At 45.5% G+C, this 17,701-nt stretch overlaps 1 protein-coding gene across 5 annotated transcripts; it reads right to left on the bottom strand.

The window, feature by feature from the left end:
* Positions 1 to 1,661: 1,661 nt before the first annotated feature.
* On the bottom strand, positions 1,662 to 17,017 carry LRRC14 (leucine rich repeat containing 14). Of its 5 annotated transcripts, XM_070940232.1 has the most exons (8): positions 16,909 to 16,947; positions 16,185 to 16,296; positions 13,375 to 13,503; positions 7,922 to 8,209; positions 7,520 to 7,644; positions 6,426 to 6,785; positions 4,199 to 4,834; positions 1,662 to 2,896 (listed from the first exon to the last, which is right to left on the bottom strand). In XM_070940232.1, exons 6-8 carry the CDS (start codon positions 6,746 to 6,748, stop codon positions 2,326 to 2,328), a joined length of 1,530 nt encoding a protein of 509 aa, XP_070796333.1. In that variant the 5' UTR covers positions 6,749 to 6,785; positions 7,520 to 7,644; positions 7,922 to 8,209; positions 13,375 to 13,503; positions 16,185 to 16,296; positions 16,909 to 16,947; the 3' UTR covers positions 1,662 to 2,325. The 5 variants fall into 5 exon arrangements, with proteins under 5 accessions (XP_070796333.1, XP_070796332.1, XP_070796335.1 ...); XM_070940231.1 differs by lacking the exon at positions 13,375 to 13,503; XM_070940234.1 differs by lacking the exons at positions 13,375 to 13,503; positions 16,185 to 16,296; positions 16,909 to 16,947 and adding an exon at positions 17,003 to 17,017.
* Between the last annotated feature and the right edge of the window lie 684 nt (positions 17,018 to 17,701).

Here is a 17,701-nt window from a genome sequence, read left to right as displayed (position 1 = left end):
TGAAAACTTCAGAGTGGCCATGTTGTCATGGTAAGGAGAGCACACAAGTCAGGTCAAACCACCCTCAGGGGCCTTTCACTCCATTGTCTTCTCCCCGTTCCAGTATGGGTTGGATCATCGGCCCCCAATCTTTGGGACCGGTTCTGTAGAGAGGTTTTTCCATGGACTGGGAGGGGGGGGGGCTGTTTCGTGTGCTGCCTGCATCCCTTGGCCGGGGCTTTGCTTGCTTGCGTGGCCTGGTTGCTGGCATGCCGTGGCCCAGTGCTGGTCCACGGACAGGGGGTTGGGGACCCCTGGGTTAGATGGAGACCAATGCCCAGAGACTTCTTTGAAGCATGTCGGAAGAATAACCTGCCTACTTGTCTCCTGTTTGATAACCTAGCAAGCCATAGTCTTACCCATGTGACACCTCTCCTGCGCAAGCTGCACTGGCTCCCGGTGGTCTTCCGGGTGCGATTCAAGGTGTTGGTCACCACCTTTAAAGGGCTCCATGGCTTAGGACCTGGGTATGTACGAGATCGCCTTCTGCCACCGATAGCCTCCCACCGACCACTATGCTCCCACAGAGAGGGGCTCCTCAGGGTGCCGTCGGTCAAACAATGTTGACTGGCGACTCCCAGGGGGAGAGCCTTCTCTGTAGGGGCACCTGCCCTCTGGAATGAGCTGCCCCTGGAGATTCGTCTCATCCCTGACCTGTGTACCTTTCGCTGTGCCCTTAGGACTCTCTTGTTCCAACAGGCTGGGCTGGCTTAGAAAATGAATTTTAATTGGGTGTTTGTAGTTTTTTAATATAAGGGCCAAATTTTCAATATATTTCAAACTGTTTTTAAATTTTATGGGTATATGTTGTTTTAATATGGCTGAACACCGCCCTGAGTCCTTCGGGAGAAGGGCGGCATAAAAATTTAAATAAATAAACAAATAAATGAATGAATAAATGAATAAATACATAAATAAAATTAAGCCACTGTTTCTTAACCTGGGCAATTTTCTGGACGGGGAAAATTAAGGAATTAAAAGTCCACACATCTTGAAGCTGCCAAGGGTACCAAGAAACATTGGTGTAAGCAATGATAGCTGGGAATTTGGCACGGTAAAAGGGCAGCAACTGAGTCAGAAAAGTCACAATGTTTTTTTTCCCCCTTCTTCTTACCAGTTACTTACGGTTGTTCCAAAGAGGCTTTTCCCAAAAGGCAGCTGGACTTCCTTGGCTTTTTCCTTTCGCTTCTCATCGTTTCTCTCTGAAATGTTTTCAAAGGAAAAAACCAAGGAAGTCCAGCTGCCTTTTGGGAAAAGCATCTTTGGGACAATCATCCCATTAATAATATAGCCACAGCCCTTAGACTTATATACCGCTTCACAGTGCTTTCCAGCCTTCTCCGAGCGGTTTACAGAGTCAGCCTCTTGCCCCCAACCGTCTGGGTCCTCATTTCACCCACCTCGGAAGGACGGAAGGCTGAGTCAACCTTTGAGCCTGGTCAGGATCAAACTCCTTGGAATGAACAGTGTTAGCTTGCAGTCCTGCTCTAAATTTTAGATTTTGTCTACTCATCTATAATTCAACTTCAACATGAACTTAATTTAAGATGCTCCTTGGAAACAGCTCACGTCGCAGGCAGAATTCCCACAAGGAAATGACAGGTACTAGTACTTTGCTCCGAGAGGCATCGTCTTTTATTTCAAGATAAAAGCTGTTGTGTCATCTTCCCCCTCCCGCCGCCCATCATAAAACGAGGTTTCCCTCTAAACTCGAGATCCACAACTGCCTGCTCCCACCTTATCCGACAACGCGAGGGCAAACGACACAGGGGAAAGGAACCCACCTGCACCCTCTTATCTCAGACCCCACAACAACACAATGCTACATTCTGATGTATAGAAGTAAAAAAAATAATAATCAAACAACCAGGAAAATGACCCCCTCCCTCCCATTGCTACATGCACTGGAAATGGTCTGCAATTGAAGAAAAAAAACAAACATGGTCGGGACAGATATTCTGGGCTGGCATCCCCCCCTTCAGCAGGGATGGAGAGAGAGCACAATGCCCCCCTCTGCCCCAGCTGTGTGCCTCCTTCCCCATCCCTGCGAGGCGGCTCCTGTTCACCGGCTCCTTGAGGGCCCAGCACAATTGGCAGAGTGTGTTTCCAGGTTTCAGGAAAACCTCCCTGCAGGCTCTAAAGAGGCTGCTTGCAGGGTTACCCCGGGCCCGGCTTCTGGTTTACACCTGCCGGGACTGCCAGGTGGGCTCAGATCACTGACAAGAGAGGAAGAGGAGGGGCTTTATTCCAGATTTAGGAGTAGAAGAGTACCGACGCCCAACGGGGCTATAAACTGAAATAGTCGAGGCTGTTGTGGCGACAGAGGTTCGTGGTCCAGATGGCGTCTCCCCGGTTAGCGCTCAGCAGCATCTGCTGGAGTTCGTTGCTGACCCGGGAGAACTTCTCCTCGTCCACGGAACCATTCAGCAGGTTGGAAGAGGTGGGGGGCCAGGGCAGGTCGTCTCCGTAGCAGTCCACGGGGTAGGGGTAGATGACCAGCCGCAAGTCCAAGAGGCCCACCGTCTTGTGGAGCAGGTTCTTCACTCCCTTGGCCGAGATGGGGTTGCCGAAGACGCCCAGGTAGCGGAGGTGGGTGCAGCGGCAGAGGGCGGGCAGGAGCAGGTTCAGGTGGGTGTCCATCAGCCGGCATTCCATGATGTCCAGGTGGAGCAAAGTGGAGGCGGCCTCGGTCAGCAGGCCCTGCAGAGGCTGGAGGAGGCTGTCGGACAGGTTGTTGCCACTCAGGTCGAGCTTCTTCAGGGCCGAGGTGTGGAGGCTTTGGGAGAGGTAGGCGAAGTCGTTGGGCAGCAGGTAGCAAAAGGCCAGCTCCAGGCTCTCCAAAGGGCTTCGCAGGTCCCTGCAGATATGGCAAAAGAGAAGGCGGCTTAAGGACTGGCAAGGCCCCCTCCCCCTCCCCGCTCCTTGTGCCCGGACACAAGAGTTGTGTGGCGGTTTCTGGAGGAGGAGCATCCTCAGCCTGTCCTTCAGGCGCCAGGGATGCACTGCAAAAAGTCACAGGTGTTATTTATTTGTTATTTATCTATTATTAAATTTATTGACCGCCCATCTTACCAGTGTTTACCACAATATCAAAAGGATAAAATTTTACAAGACTTACATGCAATACGAATTAAATAACATGAAAAGATAAATACTCGACCCTAACTAATGAAATGAAAATAAATAAAAGGATGCAAAATAAAATTTGATTTATTTCATTTAACTAGGGATATGGTTTTAACAGATTAGAAGTAATGAATCAAACCATGAATCGCTTTTTCCCCCCTTTCGGTCATCCTGAAAATTACAATTCAAAACATGAACTGGGGCTTCATCGAAGGTTCTCAAGGGCTGCGTCTATGCCAAGGCCTGAGATTGTGCTTTGCCAATTTAATGGGTCTTTTAAGAAGGGAAAGGTGGTATAGGAGAGAATTAAACAAACAAAAAGCAAGGCAAAACTACATTTGAAACACCTGGCATCACACAAACTTTCACCTTTTTTCTTTTCCCTTTTAGCCATTTTTCCTCTTCCTTCCTTATTTTCCCATGATTCTCATTTTTCTTTTTGTATTTTATATTTGGACAAATTAAGAAAAAAATAATTAAGAGAAAGAGAGAGATAGGCGCCAATTTGGACTCCTGAATGGGAGCGTGGCCACTTTGCTAGAGCAAGGAAATCTGCACTCTCGTTCTCTATCTCATTCACAGCCCCGCTCTTCCCAGATTTATGCAGGATAAGAGAATAACAGGGTTGGAAAGGGCCCTGGAGGTCTTCTAGTCCAACCCTCTGCTCAGGCAGGGAAGCCTACAGCATTTCAGACAAACGGCAGTCCAGTCTCTTCTTAAAAGCCTCCGGTGATGGAGCGCCCACAACTTCTGGTGGCAAGCTGTTCCACTGGTTAATTCTCCTGTCAGGAAATTCCTCCCGAGATCTAGGTCAGGGGACCCCAACCCCTGGGCCGTAGTCTATTATTGGGCCTATTTGGAACCGGGCTGCGTGAGAGGTGGGCTGGTGCATGTGCAGCTCCACTCGTGTGAGTGGAGTTGCGTGCGTGCTGGGCTCTCACTTACGCGGCCTGGTTTCTCTTCTCCATCCCCCGCCAAACCGGGCTGCCGAGCCCTAGAGGTTGGGGACAGCTGATCTAAGTTGCTCTCTTACCCCAGGAGTTGCCGCAGCTTGCCCGAAAGCCTGGAGGAGCCCAGGTTCAGCTCTTTGAGGCAGGTGAGGCGGCTGAGCTGGTTGGCGAAGTACTGCAGGCTCCCTTCCATGCCCACTGTCAGGCGCCGGACGTCAATGTTGCTGTAGGGCAGCTTCAGGCTGGCCAGGTTGGTGAACTTCGTCAGGTGCGGCAGGACCACCCTGAGGCCGGAGAGCCCGAGGTTGTTGAAACGCAGGTCCACCTGCCGGACCCCAGCGGGGTCTAGGAACTCCAGCAGCCCCACGGTGCTGGCGATGGAGAGCTCCTCCGCCCGGAAGTCCCGGCAGCGCAGGCGCAGGGCGTTGCCGCTGTTGATCTGCAGGGCATCTTTCAGCACCACGTAGGAGGTGCTGTTGACAAAAAGGTCCACCCAGACGTCCACGGACACGGGCTGCGGTGCCGGCAGGGCCACGGAGCTGCTGTAGGGGCCCTTCCTCCGTTTGGAGGAACGCTTCAGGTACTTGCTCTGCTGCTTGGAGATGTCCAGGCAAGCCTTGGCCAGTGTGACCGTCCTGGACCACAGGCTCATGCTCTCTGGGCCCTGCCCTTCGTCCTGGAGGCCCGTCATGTCGAGGATCTGCAAGCGCTGCCCCTTGCTGGCCGGAGGAGCAAAAAAGGAAAGCCGTTAGGTTGAACAGGAGTTTTAAGGTTCCTATTGAAAGTCTTCAGGGAGGAGCAGAGGTGCCGATGTCACCGTTGCCTCTGAAGGCCTTCAAGGTCATGGAAGTTTCCTCAGGAAACACCCAAAGTCCCTGAGATGACACCCAGTGTCCTTGGAGGACCACCAACGGTGATGGGTGGCTATTTCTGTGACTTCTTTATCTTATCTAGAGCAGGGATCTCCAACCTTGGCAACTTTTAAGACTCGTGGACTCTTAACTTGGGAGTCCACAAGTCTTAAAATCCCTGTTCTAGAGCGTGCCAGCTTGCCTGGTAGGGGTATGCCAGTGCTTCTGGGGGAAGAAGCGGACAAGGTAGCAAATAATGGGCAAGGTATAAATAGAAGTGTCACAGTGTGTTCAGGGTTCTCCTTTGCTAAGGGAGGCCCGTCTTTATTATATTTTATATATTTATATTTATATTTTATTAAATTTCTATACCGCCTTTCTCCCGAAGGACTCAGGGCAGTGAACAGCCACAAGATAAAACACATTATTATTCAGCTGCAATAAATGTGTAAAGCTTATCGAGGTAAACCTGAAACCAACAAAAACAGTGAAAGCAGTAGCAGCAGCAGTAGCAGTAATAATTCCTCCAGCAGCATTCCTCCAGCTGACCATGGAGTTGGCTGGCCTGCCTTCCTAGAGGTCACCCATTGCACAAGCCTAAATAGTCGTGTTCCAATGGGACTGGAAACAAAATAGGATTCCTTTGTGTTGGCTATGATCTTTGCTAAACTTATTCCCTGCATTCCTGGAGGAAAATAGCTTTGCCACTGGATTGCCACATTACGTACAGCTTGGTATTCTCAGCATCTTTAGGGCAAGGGATCCAGGGTAGCGATTGGGCAAATAAAATGGACATATGGCACGTGAATCCAACCTTTATCTTCACATGCAAAGCTTCTAGAAGCATAAGCTTCTATCATGTGTAGGAATCACAAGTAATGAAAAATGACCTTCCTGAGAGACAGGAGGGTCACGATCTTAAAAAGGCTGGAGAGAAATTTAAGTGTGGGATAGAATTACAACTTAAAATGAAAAAGCCAGGTGAGATGCAGCACAAATTAGAAATCTTAGGGAATCCTGGTTTTAATAGGGGTAGTCCTTAACTTAGGGCTACAATCGAGCCCAGCATTTTCTGTTGCTAAGCGAGACAGTGGTTCAGTGAGATTTGGCCTATTTTACGACCTTTCTTGCCACAGTTGTTCAGTGAATCACAGCAGTTGCTAAGTTAGTCACCCAACCGTTAAGTGAATCTGGTTTCCCCACTGGCTTGGCTTGTCAGACGTTGCAACTGTCGTGAGTCAGTTGCCAAGTGTCTGAATTGAGCATGGGGAGGTTGCAACAGTCGTAAGTGTGGAAAAAAATGTCGTAAGTCAGTTTTCCCAGTGCGAATGGCCACTAACTGAGCTGCTGTAAGTCAAGGACTACCTGTATTTTTCTGGCCTCAGTGGAAACACACATTCTGTATGTACCGGCGCTGCACTTAGGAAGACAATAGAATGGAAGGAAGGGGTACGCATACCTCTTACTACACGTTCGATCCTCCAGCATCTTCAGGAGATACGTCACCACCCCCAGAATAATGGCCTGAATACACAACTTATTCGGTTTCTCCCGGATCAGGGCCCGTTCACAATGCTGACATTTGCGCAAGAGTTTCTGGAAACTGAGGATGGGGAATGGCCAGGTCTGCACCAATTGCTGGAGCGATGGAGTTCTCTTATCCATGAAGGCGGCCTTGAACAGGACGGGATACAGCTCCTTCGGGAGGAAGCCCAGGGCATCTTGCAAGGTTAAGTAGTGGGAGACAACCTTCTGGGCACAGAGGAAGACCAGGGAATACATGGCAGCAACTGGATGGGGGGCGCAAGCCAGAAGGTCGCTATGGAAAAAAAATAATATTACTAGATACTTTCTCTCCAGCCTACCTCAAAAAGCTTCCATCTAAGTGTTCAAACCTTCCTAGTGACTTTTGTTTCAAGAAACGTTTAATGAGAAATTGATATGCATAATGCACTTTATAAACAAAAAACACCAACATTCCTGCAAAGAATTCATAGAGAAGTCGGTGTCATCCTATTCTCCAAAGTATCGGAGGGCAGGACAAGTTTCGGAGGGAAACTAATCAAGGAGAGAACCAAACTAGAACAAAGGAGAAACTTTCTAACAGTGAGTACAATTCACCAGTGGAACAGTTTGCCTTCAGATGTTGTGGGCTGTCACTGGAGGCTTTTAAAAAGAGATTGGACAGCCACTTGTCTGGAATAGTGTAGGGTTTCCTGCTTCAGCAGGAAGTTGGACTAGAAGACCTCCACAATCTTTTCCAGCCCTGTTATTCTATGTTAACGATTATTATTTGTCAATTCCAGTCCAAAAAAAAAATCCCAACAATTTAAAGTACCTTAAAAACTAGTAAATGGATTATTGCATCAATCTTTAGGACTACTGTTTACTTCATCAAATGCATGGATCCAATTCAATGTTCTGCAGTCTGTTAAAGTCTATACTGAAGGAGCAGATTAATGTCAGGCACGAAAGGCCAAGAAGTCCACAGTGAAGGTCCAGTTAAACTGATTGCTAAACAGCACAGGAATATTGTCAATTAAGGGCGAGTACCTGCTGAAGTGAGATAATGGTCAACGGCAGTCAAAAAAGGTTGGATTGAGTCCGCTTGGGGCTACGTAGGGTTTCTAGGCCGATTCCTCTTTACACACCGCCTCCAGGTTCTGCCACTCCTTCTCCTACAGTTAGGGACAGATTGTCATGGAGAACAACTATGTGCACACTAAAAGTTGACAACCACTTGATGGCACATAAACAATCAATCCTGAAAGGGCCACAAGCCTCACTCTTGTTAAAGTTAAGAAAGGGCTTCAATCCCCATTTCAATCGCATTTCACTGACCGCAACAGAAGAAAAGCACATGAAATTCCTGCCTACTTAAATTTGGATTACATGCCTTTTGGGCCCTCCAAGAGATGAAACTCTATAATAGATGATCCCCTTTTACAGACTTACAGGTCCTGGAAGTTTCTTGATGTCTTGGGATAAGAGAAGGATTTTTTTCTCCACAGACAGCTGCTCTGATGACACTCTAATCTCCCTCTGGGGAGAGATGACCTCAAGGACTCACACGGTATCCAAAAAGTAGATTCAGCACTTCCAACTCTTAAGGATTTCTGGTGCTGCTTCTTCTGACTTGGTCAGCAGAGCTATCCAAAATGAGTTGACTTTCTCAGGAAAGGTAGCTTTTCTATACTGTATCCTCTTCAAAACGCTTCTCTTCGGATTCCTCCATGGCTAAATCTGAGACAGAAAAACGAGAGCATAATTAAGCAATTAATGGAGTTTTTGATGGAGGAGGCATACAGGTAAGACAGCAGGTATGTCTACGGGAATCTCCATAGACATACAGGTAATCCTCTACTCACAATTAGAATTGACCCCAAAATTTCTGTGGCTAAGTAAGACAGTTGTTAAATGGGTTTGTCCCTTTTTATGGCCTTTATTGCCGTAGTTGTTAAATCTGTCTTCCCCTTGACTTTGCTTGTCAGATGGTCGCAAAAGGTGATCATGTGACCCTGGGACACTGCGACCGTCATAAATGAGTCAGTTGCCAAGCATCCAGATTTTGATCACGTGACCATGGGGATGCTGCAACGGTCATAAGTGTGAAAAATGGTCATAAGTCATTTTTTTCAGTGCCGTTGTAACTTGGAACGGTCACTGAATGAATGGGTGTAAGTCAAGGACTACCTGTATTTTGTAGATACTTGCCTGTCCAGAAGTATGGCTAGAAGGGGTGGAAAAAAGAATATCAGGAACTATTTTAAATGGTTCAGGAGGGAAGCATTTCTTCAGCTTGCAATACAGCGAGAGAACAATCTGTACCCCATTGTAACAACGTTCCAATTATACTTTATTCCTTTGAAGGGGTAGATGATGGCTAGCCCTCTTAAAAGCTCCTATAAGGCCATTTTGATCTTCTGAAAGTGTTGCTGCAGCATTAAGCTGCCTCTGAATTGCTACTATTGAAATGTCTAATGTTAACATTTAAGGTCTTTGTAGTTGTGTAAGAGAGTATCTTGATCTTCAAGACTTTTTTTCCCCTCTTTATTTTAATGACATGTAGTTTGTGCATAAAACTCCCAAAAAAATTTAGCCTTAAAGTGGTGCAACTTTATCTCAAACAAATTTGACTGGGCTCCATAAATTGTTTAGCTCATGGCTGGATACCTCATGAAGCAGCAACTATTTTTTGCTCAGGGGTTTAAAAAGATCCTGGGCTTGTCAAAAAAGGAGGGGCAGACAACCTCAGCTAGACAATGTCAAAGGGACCTGTAATCTCACACAGCATTTTGCTAAACCATAAATAGGCAAGAGTCTTGAGAATAGGCAGAATATAAATCTACCTACCTATCCCCGATAATGATAAAGAACAGTCTGGCTGGGGGATGGAAAATTGGATTGGATTATTAAACAATGATTCCCATTAGTTCCACTGAATTGAGAGGATGGTCCTTCTGGAAGACGCAGGAAGAGCAAACAGGACATCACACCTCTTATTTTTACCTCAGAGAAAGTTCTATTCAACCAAAGGAGCTGACTTTGGAATGCATAGGTTTAACATATAAAACTTATTAAATTTGACCAAAGATTCTTCAACAAGCCGAAATGCAACCTTACTCTCACAAAATGAGGACAATTATTTTATAAAGCATTATCACTGCTTAAACTGCTAGTCTGAATTAGGAAGGACAAGAAAGGCCTCTACTCAATTCTTCTGCTGTTCCCTCCTTTTATTTCTACTGCTTCTGCCGATGAAATGAGCACCAACTAGCAGAAGACACGATGAAAAGTCTTTAATTTCACAATCTATGGACAGACTTAATCATAGTTTCAACTGGGAAACTGTGACCATAAGCCAAGTCCAAGAATGCTAGGGAATTTTCACCCTCTGAGAAATTAACCATCAACAGATACATAGACACAAACAGTATCTACATACTATGTAAAAGAGGCTATCAACAAGCCAAAAAATGGAACAAAAAGACCAAAACTACCTCCCCACCAGCAATCAGCAGCTATATGAGCAGGTTAGCACCAAGATTAACACGAGGTCAACAATCAAGAAGGAAACAATACCCTAATCAAGGTACTACCAAGACAAACAAGTCAATAGCAAACAGCCTAATCAAGGAAATACCAACAGTGACACAGCAAGCCAGTAGCATATAAATAGAGCACAAAAACCCCACTCCTTTCTAGCATTGATGATGTTACCTAGTTGGGTTGTAGGAAGAAATATCCTTCTGGGTTCAGCTCCAAGTGGGGAAAAAGACACTGGAAACATGGAGACTGCTTGGAAAGATGGTTTAATGGTAGACAGGATCACATGGCTTGAGTTCCTGAACAGAAAAGGGTCGAGACAGAGCAAGTCTCAGGGTCTTATGCTTTCTCTGGCTTTGAACTTCCTGGGGCCCAGAAAGAGTATCCTGATTGGTTGTCAGTCTCCCAGGGGGTGGGTGGGTGGGGGGTCTTAGCTAGCCTTGCTGGCTGATGTAATCTTCCCAGGTGCTATGTGGTGAGTTTCTGCTGCTAGATGGGCCCTATTGTGTTGCAAATGAGTTTCAAAGATTGAAAGATTGAGTTTCTGCCTCTGGCCCATTGACAAAGGGTGGGGGCAGGAAAGTGGGAGCTGCTTTGTCTTTAAAACATGTTTCTCCATTTCACATCTAGGGAAATATAATATTTTTGCCTTTTTAATATTTCCTAAAATATTTCATTCTTCCAGGAAAGGGGTGAGTGCTAACTTCCCACAGGGTAATGAAATGTCTGGGGGAACACAGCCAAGCACCAAGGACCCCTCACAGAGGATCCATCATATATTTCCCTACCCTGACTATTAAACTGAAATCTCTTCTTAGTTTAAGTTGTAGCTGGACAGAAGTGTTAATCTATGGGCAAAAGAAAACGAGCAGTCCAAGTTTCTATATGCATTCACTTACTACAATTGGGGGGTTCCACAGACCTACCCCCAAATGTTGTGAACCCATTCAGCTACAGACCCCACCAAGCTGAAGGGTCTGTTCGTGGATGACACTTATCTCTCTCCTCCTCCCAACTCACCAAAAATATGCAACTCTCTGGGGACCAGGAAATGTGAAACTAAAAGAATACTTTTAACAAAAGAAACAAGGTTCAGAGATGTAGCAATCATAGTCTGTGACAACACACAACCGCAGAGCACATCAAATCCTAAAAAATTGGGGACCCCATCCCTTGATAGATGTAACAGTGAACTGATTTCAATACAGAATGCTTTTGCCAGCAACCTCAAGACACAATCATCAATGAAAAAAAAAAAAGAATTCTTACACAACTATCTCAGCAGAGCAGAGCCAGATGCCATCCAAAGCCTCAAGAGACTCACAATGACATCATAATCAAACAAGCTGAGGCCAAACAACTCTGCCCAGATCTTATGTCACCAGCACTCCCATAAGAGACACCACAGGCTCCCTAAGAAGACGAGAAACTCCTGTGATAACATTGTTTAGCTGCCATGGACAGTGAAGTGTCATACAACAAATAAGCTGTCAGGATCAACATCATTAATGTCAACACAAGTATGACGTGTCTGAGTTTGTGCTCACCGATGTGAGTTAGTACGGTGACTGAGTTTCTATTTGCTGATGGGAACTGCTTCAGTGTTGTTAAGAATTTTGATTATAACAGTAAAATCTAATTCAAACTAAACTTAAAGGGAAAAAAATAGAAGCAAAAAGTGCAAAAAAAGGGGAAAGAATATAATAAGGAAAAAGATATAGAATGACTTACAATTTTCATCCTAAGTATAAACGAAGTTAATAACTGTTTACACTCTCTAAAGTTACATTTATCTTTTCATGTGTCTATAAACAAATCCCCATCATCTTTTCAGTCCTGGTGCCAACAGAAAGTCTAGAAAGTATAGCCAGAAGTAGTAATATGTCTTTACCTTGATCAAATAAAACTAACTTTATATTCCTTCCTTTTACATCTTACATTCTTAATATTTGTTCAAATAGTGTCATTGTATTTTATTTCTCTTCATTTCTTCTTTGTCCCATCACACAGAGCATTCCGAGGCTTTAACAAGTCTTGTGAAACAAGATTTCTCTTTTGTAAAAGTATTAGGTTCAAATTATCTAGGTCAATCATGCTTGGCCTGTCAGTTGTAAATCCACTTTTGATACCACCTCTATCTTGCCAGATAAAATTTGTTCTATATCTGACATTTCTTTAATGACATATTTTGGACATAGTCGTAAGCGTAGAAGCAGACGTCATTACTGAGATTGTTGATACCATGACTATTTTTCTTGGATTTAGTTTTTCCAAAGTCTTCTTCGATATTTTTATTGTTGTAACATGTTGCAGGCTTGTGCATTTTTCTCTTCCGGTACTTAAACTCTTTACTTCCCTCTAGTATCGCATTTTTAAAATCTTGAAATTATACCTCCATGCTGTGCTTTGTGAAAACCAAAACAGAACAAAAAGTGCTTTGTACTTTATAATTAATTCCAACAATATTTTGTAGGAAGAAATATCCTTCTGGGTTCAGCTCCAAGTGGGGAAAAGGACACTGGAAACATGGAGACTGCTTGGAAAGATGGTTTAATGGTGGACAGGATCACATGGCTTGAGTTCCTGAACAGAAAAGGTACAGATACAGCGAATCCTCTGGTTTTTATGCTCTCTGGCTTTGCATTTCCTGGGGCCCCGAAACAGTATCCTGATTGGTTGTCAGACTCCCAGGGGGTGGGGGTCTTAGCTAGCCTTGCTGGCTGATGGTCACATGTGCTTCCCAGGTCACATGTGGTGAGTTTCCGTTGCTAGGTGGGTCCCATTGTCTTGTAGATGAGGTCCATTGACAAAGATTGAGTTTCTGCCTCTGGCCCATTAACAAAAGGGTGGGGGCAGGAAGGTGGAAGGCAGGAAGCTGCTTTGTCTTTAAAACATGTTTCTCCATTTCTCATACAGGGAAACATAATATTCTGCCTTTTTCATATTTCCCAAAATATTTCACTCTTCCAGGAAAGGGGTGGGTGCTAACTTCCTACAATTTTTTCAAGTTAAATTTCAATTTTACCTGTACCCTTACTCCACTTTTTAAGATCAAAAATCTTATTTAGCTTTTTGCTGTTTATATCAGATTTTTAAAAAATCTTAAGCCTATAAAGTCTTCTTTCAATCAGGATTAAAGATAGAGTCTTGTATCATTTTCAAACCTGCCATGCCAAAGATCCCTAATAATTTAAAAGTAATTAATGAGATATTTCTATTGATCAGTGATTATAAAATGAGGTTTGCAAATGTGCCTTTTATAAGACCCTTGTGTGGTTGTGAGCAAGATGGCCACTTCCATTTCTCCCAGTGCTCAGACCCAGAAAACACCGCTGTCCTGTGGTCTCCCCTCCTCTCCTTACCTGGAGAGGTGCCAAAGGACTGGTCTACTCATTAGTTCCTTGGCCTTTTTGCCATGGTCATCAGATCTGTCTTCCGTTTTCCATACCTCCTCCAGAAGCCATTACTTCACCTTTGGCAATAACATGCACCTACAAATCAGTGGTATATTTAGCCCCTTATAATGCATAATGCAAAGATATCTAAGATGCCTGCTCCTATTTTCCTCACAACAACAATCCTGAAGACTGCGCTGAGAGAGGAGTACTGGCCCAAAGTCACCTAGCTGACTTTCATGCCAGTATTTTCAAGACTGACTTAGAACAAGGGTTTTCTCAATTCCCATCATCCAAAATTCCTCCTTTACTTGAAATTCACTGATGATATAAAAAAAGATTAAATTCCATCATGTCTTCAGCAATTTCTTCCCTGCCATCAGACTATGTAAAGTACTGGCAACTTTATAGGAGTTTCTCAGAATTCCCCAGCCAGCTAACCTAGAAGTAATTAATGAGCTATTTTTGTGACAATTTGTGGTTAGAAACGTGGTTTGAAAAGGTGTCTTTCAAAAGCTGGGGAATTCTGCTGGCTGGGGAATTCTGAAGCCCACAGGTCTTAAAGTTGCTGAAGTTGGATACCTCTGATGGAAAGAGAGGTCCGCTTCCTTGATGTTTTGGTAAAACTACTCATAGGTATATGAAAATATTATAGAGTATGATAAATCTACACATTGTATGTTTGCAGCTTCCACCAAGAACACATCATCATATCTATCATCTAACTGCTAGGCTCAACAGGTAGTCCTTGACTTATAACAGTGCATTTAGTGACTGTTCAAAGTTACAATGGCACTGAAAAAAGTGACTTATAACCGTTTTTCACACTTACAACCATTGCAGCATCCCCATGGTCACGTGATCAAAATTCAGCCGCTTGGCAACTGGTTCATACTTATGACTGTTGTTGTGTCCCAAGGTCACGTGATCAGCTTTTGCAACCTTCTGACAAGCAAAGTCAATGGGGAAGCCAGATTCACTTAACAACTGTGGCAAGAAAGGGCGTAAAATGGGGGCAAGACTCCCTTAGCAAATGTCTCACTTAACAACAGAAATGTTGGGCTCAATTGTGGTTGGGGACTAGCTCAATGATGGGATTCAAGTAATTTAACAACCGGTTCTCTGCCCTAATGATTTCTTCCAACAACCAGTTTGCCAAACTGCTCAGAAAGTTAACAACTGGTTCTCCCGAAGTGGTGCGAACTGGCTGAATCCCACCACTGGACTAGCTGTATATTCTGACCAACCTGACAGAGATACTGAACTGATGGAATCCAGGCATTCAGGAAGCATTCAGAAGACTGACCTACACACCCAGTGCGATCAAGAGACAAATCAAGAGTCAGATCTACTCCTAGAGAGGACCTATTAAAAGACAGGCCACAGAAACAGAATAACCTAACACCACTACTGACACCTAGAAATTCACAGCCTGAGACATTCAAATGCATTATTAATAGATTGCAACTACACCAGACACACAATCAGCCAGCTAACCTTAAGCGGATCCTCACAGGAAATAAGAAAGAAAATAACTATGCCGACAGAGGAACCAGATCCATTTTCTTACATGTGAGTTTGAGTTATCTGCCTCAAATCAGAGCCAAATTTAAATGTCTAATTGTCAACTAATTATTCTAAGAATGGCCTCATCAAAGCCTGTGCAAAACAACAAGGAACAAAGGGCTGACATTGATTCCTGGGTCTGGCCCCCTCCAGTCCCCTCAACATTTACTACAAAGGATCCCTCAGATGTATTACATTCCTCACTTTGCAGAAAACAGCAAACGCCTATTGAATATGTTGGATTTGTTTAACAACCATGTGATCCACTTAACAATCGCAGTGACATAAAAGTAAAAACTATGGGTAGTCCTCGACTTAGGACCACAACTGAGCCCAACATTTCTGTTGCTAAGCGAGACAGCTGTTAAGTGATCATATGTCTCTGGGACACTGCAACTATGTAAGTGTGAGTCAGTTGCTAAGCATCTGAATTTTGATTTAGTGACCATGGGGATCCTGGAATGGTCCGACGTATGAGAAACGATAGTTAAGTCACTTTTTTATCCCCATGGTTGAGTGATCAAAATTCAGGTACTTGGCAACTGACTCATATTTATGACAGTTGCAGTGTCCCTGGATCAGATTCACTTAATTATGTCACATAACAACTGCAGTGAGTCACTCAACAACTCTGGCAAAAAAGGTCATAAAATGGGGTGAAACTCATTTAACAACTCTCTCAGTTAGCAACAGAAATTTTGGGCTCATTGGCGGTCGCAAATCAAGGACGATCTGTATATGCTTCAGGTTTTTGTCAAACTTACTACAGAGGTGCATTTAAACCTGCCACAATGTGGCGGTAAAATAATGCACAATCCATAGGCTATGAACCAGATTTAATGCTTGTCCCGCTATGAGGGAAGTGGGCGGATTTAAAAAATGTGATAAATTAAAAGAAATAAATTAAAATAGAAAAAACAAGAAATAAACTTGCAAAGAATCAATCCTGCAAGCATGGAGAAAAGGCCAGAGAAACTTGCAAAGAAATACAGGTATCCTTAACTTGCAGCCATACCGAACAGAATATACAGTGGTATAGAATAACCAAGTTGGAAGGGACCTCGGAGGTCTTCTAGTCTAACCCCCTGCTTAAAAGCAGGAGACCCCAGACCATTTCAGACAGGTGGCTGTCCAGTCTTTTTTTAAAAAGCCATTCATTTGAACTTACGCCACTTTAAAAAAAGGGACTTATGACTGTTTTTTACACTTACGACCATTGCAGGTCCCCTGATCAAAATTCAGACGCTCGGTAACCGACTCATATTCACGACGGTCGCAGCATCCCAGAGGTGGAGGTGGTGTCACGTGATCCTCTTTTGCGACCTTCCGACAAGCAAAGACAATGGGAAAGCCAGATTCACTTAACGACCATGTTATGTCATTTAACCACCGCAGGGATTCACTTAACAGCCGTAAGCAAGAAAAGTCACAAAATGGGGCAAAGCTCACTTCGTCTTAGCCATGGAAAATTTGGGGGTCCGTCGTGGTCGTAAGTCGAGGACCACCTATATTTAGGGTGGGTGTTTTTTTTAAATGGCCTCCCCCCCGTTGATCCCCCCCCGTTCAAATCTTGCCAAGCTCGTCGCCCCCCCTCCCCCATGAGTATCATCTGAGAGACCCTAATTTTCCCTCAGCGTCCCTCCCAAATTGTTGGGCGCCCCCACCCCGAAACCTAGGAAAGCCCCCCTAAGATAAAAGACAAAAGGGGAGCCCCCCCCACAGATGGAGCCGCGACCCGTGCCGGCCTAACGGCTGCCAAACACCCCTCCTTCGCAGGCAGCGCCCGAGAAAAGCCCCTCAGCAGCTACCGGGACGCTGGGTTTTGGGCCTTGTTCCGCTCCGGGCCTCTCCTCACGACGCTCCTCAGATTCTGAGGGGGCTGTTTCCATGGCAACGAGGCCCGCTCCCGCCTGCCACACGCACCTCCGCCCTTACCCGCGCCTCGCTCCGTCGGGCCCGCGCTTTTTTTTCCCCCCACGAAGAAGCCCATTTCCCGAACCTCTTCCCAGCCCCCCGCCCCGCTTCCGACCGGATAAGAAGGTCCCGCGGCGGCCTCCGTACTTCACCGCGCACGCGCAGACGCCCCCCCCTGCCTCCGCGGGCCCCGTTTCCAGGGGGTGGGGAAAGGCCAGACGGGAGATGGGCGGTGATTGGCTGAGCGGGGCGCGTGCGCTCCCCTTATTGGTCGGCGCTTCGGGGAGCGGGAAAATCCTGTCAGGCTCGGCAGCGGCCTCGGACGGCGACCTTTCCTGTAGGTTTATCCGGCGGCGGGAAAGCGGGAGCCCGGCTTCTTCTTCTTCTTCTTCTTCCCCCTCCTCGCGTGTCACCTTCCTCGGGAGGCTCCGGACCAGTCAAGCCATTGGCAGTCAGAATTTAGCGAAGGGCGGGGGGCTCAGCGTCCCAGTTCTTGAATTGGAGAGATTTTGGAGGCTGTTTTGCACCCCCCCCCACAGCCCCCTCAGAGCTCCCTTCCCTGAGCTGCTACCCCCCCCCTTCTCCACCACGTCCCATCTCTCTCTTGTCTATCTATCATCTATCTACCTATCTAAATCAATCTGTATCAGAGGTCTTCAAACTTGGCAGCTTTAAGACTTGTGGACTTCAACTCCCAGAATTCTCCAGCCAGCTCTGCTGGCTGGAGAATTCTGGGAGTTGAAGTCCACAAGTCTTAAAGCTGCCAAGTTTGAGGACCCCTGATCTATATCATCTATCTCTATCATTCATCTCT

Source organism: Pituophis catenifer, unplaced genomic scaffold (assembly GCF_029215685.1).
Source record: "Pituophis catenifer annectens isolate HBS135680 unplaced genomic scaffold, rPitCat1.0.hap2 SCAF_3, whole genome shotgun sequence".
NCBI lineage: Eukaryota > Metazoa > Chordata > Lepidosauria > Squamata > Colubridae > Pituophis > Pituophis catenifer.
This window is presented reverse-complemented; position numbering and strand designations above follow the sequence as displayed.

Excerpts from the sequence above, each read along its gene's own strand:
- LRRC14 (XM_070940234.1), bottom strand. The coding sequence starts at position 6,748 with ATGTATTCCCTGGTCTTCCTCTGTGCCCAGAAGGTTGTCTCCCACTAC. Across the intron at positions 4,835-6,425 it reads GATCGAACGTGTAGTAAGAG|CAAGGGGCAGCGCTTGCAGA; the intron begins GTATGCGTACCC and ends TCCTCCGGCCAG. Across the intron at positions 2,897-4,198 it reads AAGCTGCGGCAACTCCTGGG|GGACCTGCGAAGCCCTTTGG; the intron begins GTAAGAGAGCAA and ends CCATATCTGCAG.